Source organism: Dendrobates tinctorius, unplaced genomic scaffold, assembly GCF_039654945.1.
Source record: "Dendrobates tinctorius isolate UK_male_01 unplaced genomic scaffold, ASM3965494v1 ptg000011l, whole genome shotgun sequence".
In the NCBI taxonomy this organism is placed as follows: Eukaryota; Metazoa; Chordata; class Amphibia; order Anura; family Dendrobatidae; genus Dendrobates; species Dendrobates tinctorius.
The window spans coordinates 122,444,914-122,458,474 of NW_027361679.1; the positions used below are offsets into that span (position 1 = coordinate 122,444,914).

Genomic DNA, 13,561 nt, shown 5'->3' on the forward strand with positions numbered 1-13,561 from the left:
TGAGCTGCCAAAATAAACATGCAGGTGATAAGAAATTAAATAGGACTCCAAGAAACTGTAACAAAAGCATGAAGTGAAATAAGGGGTGAACGCGCAAATAAATGAGAATAAATTTCTCCTTCGCCTCATTGGGGGACACAGATACTGTGGGTGTATGCTTCTGCCGCTAGGAGGCTGACACTAAGTGAAAAAAAAGTTTAGCTCCTCCTCCACTGTATACACCCTCGTCCCTATTGCGGGCGGAAATCAGTTTTTTGCTTAGTGTCCATGGAGGCACACGTCTGGTTTTTTTTTTTTTTGTTTTTTTTCTCCAGACTTTTTTCATCTTTTTCCATGAAGATGTGACAGGGGCAGCGGATCCTATTGAAAGGGTCCGATTTCACCAAACCAACAACAGGCGAGCACCTGAGAGTGTCGCCTCCACGTATCCTCTCCCGCATCATGGAACACAATGCTGGACTTAGCCCTGATCACCCCTAGGTCTTAAAACCATGGGCTGTACAGAGGCACAAGACTAGTCCGTGCAGCCCCCACTGCTCCACCAATGCTTAGACTGCGGTGCTGCAAGGTGGCAAACGGTCCCTCTCTTCACCCCCTGAAGGGGTTAGATGAAGCTAGGGTGCCTGCACCGTCCTATCTTATCAATACCCCCTCACATACTTGCGCTCAGGCTGAAGAGGATCATCTGTGAGGAGAGGGTCTGGGAGGGCTCCTGCGAAGATCTCAGGGCTGGAGCCCCCAGCCAGCGGAAGCCACCGGCCAGCAAGGCTGAGAGTGGCTGGACCCGGCAGGCGGCGCCACGCAGTTAGTGGCGCCATGTTTTTTTATGTAGCGTGCCCCCCCCCACTTCCCGGTCGGGTAGGAGAATAATTGAGGCTGCAGCCGGAGCTAGGCCGCGGCCTGAAGTCCCGCCCCTGGAGCCGCGTGTCACTTGCGGCGGCGAAGAAATTTAGGCACTGGCTTCGGAGCGCGGCTAGGCCACAGAACGGAAGCACCGCCCCTAGAGCGGTTTTACATGCTGGTTCACTCCCACAGCTGGTGGCGCGCGATTTGAAGGAAGCAGCCAGGACGGGGGGGCGCAGGACTGGGGTAAGTGCTGCCCGAGAGGCCACGCTACAGGGAAAACGAGGTGCTACCTCCTCCCCACATCCCCAGCAGCGGACAGATACAGCATGTCCAAAAAGGCAAAGACGCACATGTTCTTTTACGCTGCATGCGTCACTTTTCGGGCTGCGTTTCCGCGGGCGCAGAGCAAGCGATTATGCGAAGCCTGCGAATCCGATCACGCCCAGGAGCCCTCCCCTGCGACCGTGACCAATGTGTCAAATCCCCCGGATTGGGCCCGATCACAGTCCATGGCATCGCTTACGAGAGTAATAGAGTCCCTTCAAGCCCCAGATAGGGGCAGGGACAATGGCTCGCCGGCCTTAGAGGGAACTCCACCTCACAAAAGCCTCCGGCCTGCAGGGGCCAATCTCGCTCCAGGCAGACCCGGAGGAAACGAATCCACACGGTGTTGCCCAGTCCCTCCGGTGCCTTGGCATCCGTAAGCTCTGCTTCTCGCTCCCCGTCATCAGTGGTTGATAGCGAGCAGACCTCAGATTGCGACTCAGACGAGCCCCTTGACCTGGACACTCCAGGGTCACGTGAAACAGTGGACAGCCTCATAGAAGCCGTCAATCAGACCCTGGGGATTGAGGATGATCCCGCAGCAGCTACGGGGCATAAAGTGGCATTTAAGCAAGTGAAGCGCCCGCACAGAGTTTTTTCCTCTCACCCAGAGTTTGAGGACATAGTGCAGCGGCACAGAGAACGTCCAGACAGGCGTTTCTCGGGTCAAAAGGCACTCGAAACAAGGTATCCGTTTGCTCCGGACCTCCGTAAAAGATGGATGGAATCCCCGATGGTGGATCCTCCGGTTTCGCGCCTAGCCACTAAGACCCTGCTATCCGTCCCTAGTGGTTCCTCGATTAAGGATCCCACGGATCGCCTTATAGAGAGCTTAGCTTGCTCAGTGTATGAGGCGTCAGGGTCAGCACTCGCTCCCTCATTCGCAGCCACTTGGGTAGCCAAGGCTATGATATCATGGTCAGAAACATTAAACAAGGTCGCGCAGGAGCTACCTGCAGAGATTTCTGAGGTCGCAGGTCAGATGGCGATGGCTGAAGACTATGTAATTAATGCGTCTTTGGATGCGGCCAATTGCTCTGCACTTGCTGCCGCTAATGCAATTTCGAACAGAAGAGCCCTATGGTTAAAGACATGGTGAGCCGATTCTTTTTCTAAGAAGTCCTTGACTTCCCTGCCTTATCAGTGCGGCCGCCTATTTGGGGAGAAGTTGGATCAACTTATCTCCGACTCCACAGGAGGGAAGAGTGGGTTTCTCCCTCAACAAAGGGTCAAACCGCTTTTTCGTCACCCGTTTCAGGCACGTTTTCGGGCCTTTCGCAGCACGGGGAGGACTACAGCGGCCAATTCCGCCGCCTCGGGCCGCCCCAACCAGGATAGGGATCGGCAGGTCTCATATAGAGCCAACCCATTGGGGAGATTGCGTACTCAGCAGCCCTGATCGAGGGTATCCAGATCCCAAAGATCGTCGGCCAAATGACTCGAGGCCTTTACCAGACGACACCGGCAAGGTGGGCGGCCGCCTACTCTGGTTTTTCCATGTCTGGGCCAATGTCGCTCACGACGCATGGGTAAAGGAATTGGTGGCCTCAGGTTACAAAATAGAATTTGTCAGATACCCGCCAAGACGGTTTTTTCTTTCCCGGCTTCCCAGAATGGATGCCCAGGCAAGGGCTCTATTGGGAGCCATAAAATCGCTCCAGCACAACGGAGTAATTGTTCCAGTGCCGGAACACGAAAAAAATCAGGGATTCTATTCCAACCTTTTTGCGGTCCCCAAAAAGGACGGGTCGGTCAGGCCTGTTTTGGACCTGAAGCTTCTGAATAAATTCATCAGGATCAGACATTTCCGTATGGAGTCTCTCCGGTCAGCCATATCTGCCATGGAGCAGGGAGAATACTTGGCCTCAATAGATATCCAGGATGCATATCTGCATATTCCCATTTTTCTTCCTCATCAGAGGTTTCTACGCTTCGCCATCAGCGATCTACATTTTCAGTTCGTAGCCCTACCCTTCGGGCTAGCCACGGCTCCCAGAGTGTTCACAAAGGGTATGTCAGGTGTCATGGCCATACTGCATTCTCGAGGCATGGTCATCTTGCCTTATCTGGACGACCTCTTGGTCAAAGGCCCTTAAATGCGGGCATGCGAGGAAAATGTCAACATCACGCTAGATACTCTTGCCCGCTTAGGGTGGTTGATCAATGCAAAGAAGTCATCCCTTGTGCCAGCTCAAAAGATCTCATTTTAGGAATGATTCTCGACACTCGCCGAGGGTTGGTAATTCTCCCTCAGGAAAAGGTGCTAGCGCTCCGGCAGGGAGTCCGGACACTTCGGCAACCAGTCCCTCATACCATCCGATCTGGGATGAGAAGTCTAGGGCAAATGGTGGCAGCAATGGAATCGGTACCGTTCGCCCAGTTCCATCTTCGCCCCCTGCAGCACGCCCTTTTGTAAGCTTGGGACAAGAATCCCTTCACGCTCGATCGGCAGTGCCGACTGTCCGATCAAGTCATGCAGTCGCTCGGATGGTGGTTAACCAGTTCCTCTCTGACTCAGGGGAAACCTTTCCCCCCGAGACCATTGGTTGGTGATGACAACCCACGCCAGTCTCCTCGGCTGGGGAGCGGTGTTTCGCCACCTCATGACCCAGGGATGGTGGTCGCCACAGGAGGCACGCCTCCCGATCAACTTACTGGAGATACGAGCAATTCAGCTGGCTCTGCAAAAGTTTCATCACTTTCTAGCAGGCCGCCCTGTCCGGATTCAGTCGGACATCGCCACGGCGGTGGCTTACATAAATCACCAAGGGGGCACCCGCAGCAGAGCAACCATACGCAAGGTGGGGTACGTGCTGCAGTTGGCCGAAGCAAACCACTCGGTGATTTCGGCTGTCCACATCCCGGGCGTGGAAAATTGGTCGGCAGACTTTCTCCTCCCATATCTATTTCCCCCGCTGCCACTACTTCCAAGGGTCATCAAGAAGATCAAGACGGAAGGGGTTCCGGCGATTCTGCTGGCCCCCAGACTGGCTCCGTCGAGCGTTGTACACGCAGATCTAATGCAGCTGCTCCCCGACGTTCCTTGGCGCCTGACAGAGTGCCCAGATCTACTTTCTCAAGAGCCGATTTGCCACCCAAACTCAGGGGCCCTGTGTTTGACGGCATGGCCGTTGAATCTTGGATTCTAACCCAGGTAGGGTTTGGGAGCAAGGTGGTCGCTACAATGATTAGCGCCCGGAAGCCTGCTTCAGCACGAATTTACCACCACACCTGGAAGGTGTTCTTTGCTTGGTGTCGAGGCCGCGGTGTTTCTCCGCTGAGATTCTCGATCCCCAACATCTTGACTTTTCTCCAGTCGGGCCTAGACTCGGGCTTAGCCCCAAGTTCCCTCAGGAGACAAATATTGGCCTTATCCGTCATGTTCCAGCTCAGAATTGCTACCAATCTGCAGGTGAAGACTTTCATCCAGGGAGTCTCCCACTTGGTACCTCCCTATAAGGCGCCTATGGACGCTTGGGACCTTAACATGGCCCTAAGTGTTCTGCAGGAAGCTTCATTTGAACCGCTTCAGCATATCTCCTTGAGGTACCTTTCCTGGAAAGTGGTGTTCCTAGTGGCCATCACTTCTATCAGGCGGATTTCAGAACTGGCAGCCCTGTCCTGCCAAGCCCCGTTCCTCACTTTCCATAAGGATATGGTGGTGCTCAGACCAGCCCCTCCTTTTCTGCCGAAAGTCGTGTCCTCTTTTCACATTAATGAAGATGTTGTCTTGCCTTCATTTTGTCCAGCACCGGTGCACCGTGTGGAAAAGGCTCTTCACACGTTAGACCTGGTAAGAGCCCTCCGGAGGTACATGTCGAGGACGGCACCCTTTCGTCAGACGGACACGCTGTTCATGCTCCCCGAAGGGTGCAGGAAGGGACTCGCTGCCTCAAAATCGACCATAGCCAGATGGATTCGTTTGACTATTCAGGAGTCCTACCTTATTAAAGGCATGCCGATTCCAGCAGGGATCAGAGCGCACTCTACTCGGGCAGTGGGCGCCTCTTGGGCGCTTCGGCACCAGGCTTCGACGGAACAGGTTTGCAAGTCAGCAACCTGGTCCAGCCTGCACACATTTGCCAAGCACTATAATATCCATACTCTGGCCTCGGCGGATGCGAGCCTGGGTAGAAGAATTCTCCAAGCAGCGGTGGCGCACCTGTAAATAAGAGGTGCATGTAGCTTGGATCGGTGAGTCAATCTCCCACCCAGGGACTGCTTTAGGACGTCCCACAGTATCTGTGTCCCCCAATGAGGCGAAGGAGAAACATGGATTTTTGTGATAAACTCACCGTAAAATCCTTTTCTCCGAGACGCTCATTGGGGGACACAGCACCCACCCTATTAGCCAGTTGGCTCTTGTTTTGTTTAAATTTATATGCATTTACTAATTTGATATAAGGGTGGTGTTTTGGACATATTGTACCTGTATTAAGGCTGATTTTGTTGTCCTCCTACTGCTTTGGCACCAAACTGATTTCCGCCCGCAATAGGGGCGAGGGTGTATACGGCGGAGGAGCTAACCACTTTTTTTTTTTTTTTTTTTTTTTCACTGAATGTCAGCCTCCTAGCGGCAGAAGCATACACCCTCAGTATCTGTGTCCCCCAAAGAGCGTCTCGGAGAAAAGGATTTTACGGTGAGTTATAGCAAAAATCCATGTTTTATTGAAATATCGGGCTCTACAACATATACCACCAAAATAAAGTGCAAATCAAAGATGGAAAAATCACATGAATAGTGTGACCAACAACCTGCTATATATACTTACATGTGTAAGAGACTTTTTTATATCGATAGTGTTCAGTGATTCTATATACCTAATGTAGAGATAAGGGATAGAGAAAACAAAAAAACATACACGTATACCCATACCCGTATATACTCGAGTATAAGCCGAGGCACCTAATTTTACCACAAAAAACTGGGAAAACTTATTGACTTGAGTATAAGCCTAGCGTGGGAAATGCAGCAGCTACTGGTAAATTTAAAAAATAAAAATAGATACCAATGAAATGACATTAATTGAGATATGGACCCCATAAGATGCTCCATACAAAAATCTCTGATCGCGACATTAGACTCGCACTTACTGGAAGCGCGTCGCTAATCCCACCCTTCGGTGACTCTGTCACGAGATTGACGGTCACTGATGGGTCAGCATGACGACCAGAGGTCTGCAGCAGAATCTAGACATGTTTGGTGTCTGTGAACTCGTAAAGACCTGGAGAAACATAATTGGCAGGTCAGTTTTAGCATATAGTGAACATGGTATAAAAAAACCTTAGGAATTGCACTTTTTTTGTCATTTCACTGCACTTGAATTTTTTTTAAAGTTTTCCAGTACAAGATATGTTAAAACCAATGGTGTTGTTCAAAAGTACAACTTGTCACGTAAAAAACAAGCCCTCACATGGCCATATTGACTAAAAATTGAAGAAGTTATGGCTCTGGGAAGATGGGGAGCAAAAAACGGAAATTATAAAACTGAAATACCTCTGGTCGTCAAGGGGTTAATCAGTATAACAGCGTCAATTTTGACACTGTCTGTAGTTTACGGAGCTCAATCCTGCTGACAGGTTCACTTTCAAGCCTTGAAGCTGTTTCAACCTACATTTGAAAATGTTGATCTTTATCACCTGTTTGTTGTTATAATTGGTCACTCATGCACCTGACTATAATCCCATACATGACTTTGTTCAATTGTACCTAGAAGAACTGATGCTGTTTTAAATGCAAAAGGTGGTCACTAGTGATGAGCGCAAGGGCTCGTTACGCGAGTTTGCCGCCAAAGGTGCTTGGGTATGCACAACGTATCGCAGGTGCTCAAGTGACATGTTCGGGTCCCCATGGCTGCATGTTTTGTGGCAGTGTAGAAACTATTTCTTCTTTTTACACTTACTGCCTAACCAGACTCGACTAAGATGATGGGAATATGTCTATTTACAGGTTTCCAACGAATGATCCAAAACTGCTGTCCAAGTGGCTTGTAGCAATGCATCAACAGAACTGCACGTCCTTTGCGTCTAGAAGCTTATGTAGCGATCATTTTACTGAGACAGACTACAGCCTATGTCCTGGATCATCAGTTCCTCAACTTGCACCAGACGCAGTGCCGTCTCTTCTCATTGCATTACCAAGAGAGATTCCATCAGCATTGGAACCTCGGGATGCACAACAGGTAATCACATAACACAATATGATGCTATCCAATATGTGAAAAACTATATGAAATCACCACACTCACAGAAATATGTAATTTATACGGAACACTCATTATGGAAGATCTGGTGTGCACCAGTGATTCACCCCATCCACCTCCACCTGAATTTAAAGGGTTGTCAAGTGCTGCTCACCTCCACATCAGGACGTAGCTGCCAAGCATGGCGTCATCTGTACCACTCACATCCTGATTACAAACCAAGTGGTGCTAGGCAACTCATTTTAAGCAGGAGACTCTAAAGGGGTTTTCTCTTCCAAACCCCTCTTCAAAAGAGAAACACCAGAAGCTGAATGCCACAGGTCCAGCTGCTAAAACCTTAAATGATCAGTTGGTACATGTAATAAATGACCTGAGTCAGCCAGAGACTCAAACAGCATCAGCTCATCTTGGCTTAGAGAGGAAACTTAGGGATTACTCTATATGTCACCCTATGATCCCATACTTACATATTGCTTGGTCAGTGGCCACTTTCTTGGTAACATTTAGCTGAATGATGTCATTAGCCCGTAAATTATTTATTACCACTCTTCTCCACAGTAATTGGAGATATCTCTGGAATAATATATCACGGAAACCTGAAATATAGGTAGAATAAACTTATTGATAAATATACCTTTTCCTTACTCTATTTCCAATTGTCTTCTGATAACTTACATTTCTGTGAAAACGTGTTTGCCGCATTCCTGATTTCCTATTCTTTTGCATCCACAAGTAAACACAAAATGCAGTTTTTAAATGGCAGTCTTTATTATTACTAAGGGAAAAATAAATCCAAATCTACAGGGCCCTGTGTGAAAAAGTGATTGCCCCACCCCCAGCTTAAAACATAAATTACCTGTGGTTTATCACATCTTTGGGAAGCTGAGTTCAAATTCCCTAGCACACCCAGGCCAGATTACTGCCATACTTGTTCACAATCAAGAAATTGCTTAAATAGGACCTGCCTAACAAAGTGAAGTAGACCGAAAAATCCTCAAAAGCTAGACATCATGCCGCAATCCAAAGAAATTCTGTAACAAATGAGAAACAAAGTAATTGAAATCTATCAGTCTGGAAAAGGTTCTAACACCATTTCTAAAGCTTTGGGACACCAATAAACCACAATGAGAGCCATTCACAGATGGTGAGAACAAGGAACAGTGATGAACTTCCCAGGAGTGGCCAGCCGACCAAAATTATCCCAAGATCACAGCGACGACTCATCCAAGAGAAAACAGAAGACCCCATAAGAACTACAGGCCTCACTTGCCTCAGTTAACCCCTTTCTGACATATGACGTACTATCCCGTCCATGTGCCCTGGGACTTAATTCCCAAGGATGGGATAGTACGTCAAAGCGATCAGTGGCGCTCCCGGGTGTCTCGGACCGCCCCCGGCACATTAACCCCTGGCACACTGCGATCAAACCTGATTGCAGTGTACCGGAGGATCAGGGAAGCATCGGCAGGGAGGGGGCTCCCTCCATGCTTCCCTGAGACCCCCAGCGCAGCGCGATGTGCTGCGCTGAGGGCCTCCTTCCCTGCTGATCCCCGGATCCAATATGTCCGCGGGGGCCTGCAGGGAGGCGGCCTCCTCAGTGCCTGTCACATCGCTGATCTGACACAGCGCTGTGTGACATGTCAGATCAGTGATCTGACACATGACAGTGATTGTCCCCCCGGGAAAATGTAATAAAGTAAAAAAAAAAAAAAAGGGTAAAAATAATTTATATAAAAAAAAAAAAAAAAAAATTCCCTATTAAATTCATTCTTTGGAAATAAAAAAAACAAACAGTAAAAGTACACATATTTGGTATTGCCACATCCATAACGATCCGTCTTATGAAAGTGTCCCACTAGGTAACCCCTTAAAAAATAAAATAAAAAACAAAGCATAAAATGCTTTATCATACCGCCAAACAAAAAGTGCAATAATGTGCTATCAAAAAGACTGATCTAAATAACCATGGTACCGCTGAAAATGTCATCTTGTCCCGCAAAAAACAAGCCGCCACACAGTCATCAGCGAAAAAATAAAAAGTTATAGCTCGCAGAATAAAGCGATGCAAAATAATTATTTTTTTGATATAAAATTTGTTTTCATGGCATAAAAGCGCCAAAACACGACATAATTGAGGTATCGCTGCAACCGTACTGACCCGTAGAATAAAACCGCTTTATCAGTTTTACCGGACACGGAACGGTGTAAACGCACCCCACCCCCCACCCCCCCAAAAGAAATTCATGAAATGCTGGTTTTTGTTGATTCTGCGTCCCAAAAATCGGAATAAAAAGTGATCAAAAATGTCACATGCCCGAAAATGGTACCATTAAAAATGTCAACTCGTCCCGCAAAAAATAGGACCTCACATGACTTGGTGGGTCAAAATATGGAAAAATTATAGCTCTCAAAATGTGGTGATCAAAAACTATTTTTACAATAAAAAGCGTCCTTTAGCTTGCAACAACTGCCAAACATAAAAACCCACCATAAATAATAAATCAACCCCCCTTTATCACCCCCTTAGTTAGGGAAAAATAATAAAATTTAAAAAAAACATTAGGGTTAGGGCTGAGGTTAAGGGTGTGTTGGGGTTAGGGTTGGAGTTAGAATTGGGGGGTTTCCACTGTTTGGGCACTTCAGGTGCTCTCCAAACGCAACATGGCGTCTGATGTCAATTCTAGCCAATTCTGCGTTGAAAAAGTCAAACGGTGCTCCTTTCCTTCCAAGCTCTGCCATGTGCCCAATCAGTGGTTTACCCCCACATATGGGTGATCAGCCTACTCGGGACAAATTGTACAACAACTTTTGGGGTCCAATTTCTCCTGTTACCTTTGGGAAAATAAAAAATTGGGGGCAAAAATCATTTTTGTGGAAAAAAAATGATTTTTTTTTTGTGGCTCTGTTATAAACTTCTGTGAAGCACTTGGGGGTTCAAAGTGCTCACCACACATCTAGATAAGTTCCTTGGCGTGTCTAGTTTCCAAAATGGGGTCACTTGTGGGGGGTTTCCACAGTTTTGGCTCATCAGAGGCTCTCAAAAGGCAACATGACACCCGCAGACCATTCCATCAAAGTCTGCATTCCAAAACTTCACTACTTCCCTTCAGAGCCCCGACGTGTGCCCATACAGTAGTTTTCTCCCACATATGGGATATCAGCGTACTCAGGACAAATTGGACAACAACTTTTGGGGTCCAATTTCTCCTCTTACCCTTGGGAGAAAAAAAATAAGGGACTAAAAGATGATGTTTGTGGAAAAAATGATTTTTTTATTTTCACGCCCGGGCGTTATAAACTTCTGTGAAGCCCTTGGGGGTTCAAAGTGCTCACCACATATCTAGATAAGTTCCTTTGGGGGTCTAGTTTACAGAATGGTGTCATTTGTGGGGGATTTCCATTGTTTTTGCACATCAGGAGCTTTCCAAACGCGACATGGCGTCCGATCTCAATTCCTCAATTCCAGCCAAAAAAGTCAAATGGCGCTGCTTCCCTTCCAAGCTCTGCCATGCGCCCAAATAGTGGTTTAACCCCACATGTGGGGTATCAGCGTACTCAGGACAAATTGCACAATAACTTTTGGGGTCTTGTTACCCTTAGGAAAATAAAAATTGGGGGTGAAAAGATCATTTTTTTGGGAAAACCATATGATTTTTTAATTGTACGGCTGTACGTTATAAACTTCTGTGAAGCCCTTGGGGGTTCAAAGTGCTCACCACATATCTAGATAAGTTCCTTGGGGGGTCTAGTTTCCAAAATTGGGTCATTTGTGGGGGGTTTCCACTGTTAAGGCACATCAGGAGCTCTCCAAACGTGACATGGCATCCGATATGAATTCCATCCAATTCTGCAGTGAAAAAGTCAAACGGCGCTCCTTCCCTTCTGAGCTCTGCCATGCGCCGAAACAGTGGTTTCCCCCCCACATATCAGGTATCAGCGTACTCAGGACAAATTGCACAATAACTTTTGCAGTCCAATTTCTCCTGTTACCCTTGGTAAAATAAAAAAAAAATTGAACCTGAATTAATTTTTTTGTGAAAAAAGTTTAAATGTTCATTTTTTTTTTTTAAACATTCAAAAAATTCCTGTGAAGCACCTGAAGGGTTAATAAACTTCTTGAATGTGGTTTTGAGTACCTTGAGGGGTGCAGTTTTTAGAAAATACCCAAAAGTGACACTATTCTATCATATAGACCCCTCAAAGTGACTTCAAATGTAATGTGGTCCCTAAATATAAAATGGTCGTAGAGTTGGAAGGGACCTCCTGGGCCATCTGGTCCAACCCCTGCTCAAAGCAGGATTCGCTAAATCATCCCAGACAGATGTCTGTCCAGCCTCTGTTTGAAGACTTCCATTGACCACTTCTCGTGGCAGCCTGTTCCATTTGATCACTCTGTCAAAAAGTTTTTTCTAAATCTAATCTGTGTCTCCTCCAATTAAGTTTCATCCCATTGCTTCTAGTCTTTCCTTGTGCAAATGAGAATAAAGATAATCCTTCTACAATGTGGCAGCCCTTGAGATATTTGTAGACCGCTATTAAGTCTCCTCTCAGTCTTCTCTTTTGCAAGCTAAACATTCCCAAATCATGCAACCGTTCCTCATAGGACATGGTTTGCAGACCGGTCACCGTTCTGGTCGCTCTTTTCTGAACTTGCTCCAGTTTGTTGATGTGTTTTTTTAAAATGTGGTGCCCAAAACTGGACAGAGTATTCCAGATGAGATCTGACCAAAGAGGAGTAGAGGGCAATAATGACTTAATGTGATCTAGACTTTATGCTTCTGTTAATACATCCTAGAATTGCATTTGCCTTTTTTGCTGCTGCATCACACTGTTGACTCGTATTCAGTCTGTGATCTATTAGTATACCCAAGTCTTTTTCACATTTGCTGTTGCTTAGCCCTATTCCTCCCATTCTGTATATGCTTTTTTTCATTTTTATTGGCCAGATGTAGTACTTTGCATTTTTCCCTGTTAAAAACCATTCTGTTAGTTGCTGCCCACTGCTCCAGTTTAGTTATATCTTTTTGAATCCTCTCTCTCTAGTATTAGCTATCCCTCCTAGCTTTGTGTCATCAGCAAATTTAATCAGTTTACCCTCAATTCCTCAAACCCGCACACAAAGGACCCTTCAGAGTTAACACCTGGGGGTGTGGCTTAGCCCCCACGTGCCTACGATCGCTCTGATTGGCAGTTTCACTTTTAACAGCCAATCAGAGCGATTGTAATATTTCACCAATGAAAATTGGTGAAATATTACAATCCAGCCATGGCTGATGCTGAAATAGCATCAGACATGGCTGGACACCGAGACCCGACCCCCCACACCGACTGACGGCACCGATCGGCTGCCGGCACCGATCGGCAGCCGCCGTCATAATCTGCTTCCCTCCGCCCTCCCAGCCCTCCGATCACCCCCTCACCCTCCTTTGTGCCTCCGATCTCCCGCTATCCGTCCTGGTGACCCGCGTCATGGGCGCCGCCTTCTTAGAAGATGGCGGGCGCATGCGCAGTGCGCCGAATCGAATCTGCAGTGCTGCAGATTCATTCATTTATTTTGATCACTATAATAAACTTTCATAGTGATCAAAATAAAAAAAAAAGTAAATCACCGCCCCCCTTATCACCCCCATAGGTAGGGACAAATAATAAAAAAAAATAAATATATTTTTTTATTTTTCCATTAGGGTTAGGGCTAGGGTTAGGGTTGGAGTTAGGGTTAGAAATAGGGTTAGGGTTGGACTAAGGGTTAGGGTTGGACTAAGGGTTGGAATTAGGGTTAGGGTTGTAATTGGGATTAGGGTTGGGTTGGGGTTGGGATTACGGTTACGCTTGTGGTTAGGGTTAGAGTTGGGATTTCGTTAGGGGTGTGTTGGGATTAGTGTTGTGGTTAGGGTTATGATTAGGGTTGGGATTAGGGTTAGGGGTGTGTTGGGGTTGGAGATAGAATTGAGGGGTTTCCACTGTTTAGGCACATCACGGGGTCTCCAAACGCGACATGGAGCCACCATTTATTCCAGCCAATTTTGCGTTCAAAAAGTCAAACGGTGCTCCCTCCATTTCGAGCCCCGACATGTGCCCAAACAGTGGTTCCCCCCCACATATGGGGTATCAGGGTACTCAGGAAAAATTGCACAACAACTTTGGGGGTCTAATTTCTCCTGTTACCCTTGGGAAAATAAAAAATAGCG

The 13,561-nt window shown here is 47.1% G+C and overlaps 1 protein-coding gene and 1 long non-coding RNA gene across 8 annotated transcripts in view; one reads left to right on the plus strand and one right to left on the minus strand.

Moving 5' to 3' along the window:
* Positions 1–13,561, plus strand: part of LOC141050230 (uncharacterized) — a 64,627-nt gene that overhangs the window by 26,398 nt on the left and 24,668 nt on the right. For all 7 annotated transcript variants that reach the window (XM_073547102.1, XM_073547091.1, XM_073547099.1 and 4 more), the window contains exon 5: positions 7,121–7,352. In XM_073547102.1, the coding sequence (XP_073403203.1) occupies positions 7,121–7,352 (232 nt within the window). The remainder of the gene's footprint in view (positions 1–7,120; positions 7,353–13,561) is intronic.
* The window catches only part of LOC141050269 (uncharacterized), a 52,672-nt gene that overhangs the window by 18,827 nt on the left and 20,284 nt on the right, over positions 1–13,561 (minus strand). Inside the window, exon 2 of the long non-coding RNA XR_012220511.1 lies at positions 7,841–7,969. This is a non-coding gene — a long non-coding RNA (uncharacterized lncRNA). The remainder of the gene's footprint in view (positions 1–7,840; positions 7,970–13,561) is intronic.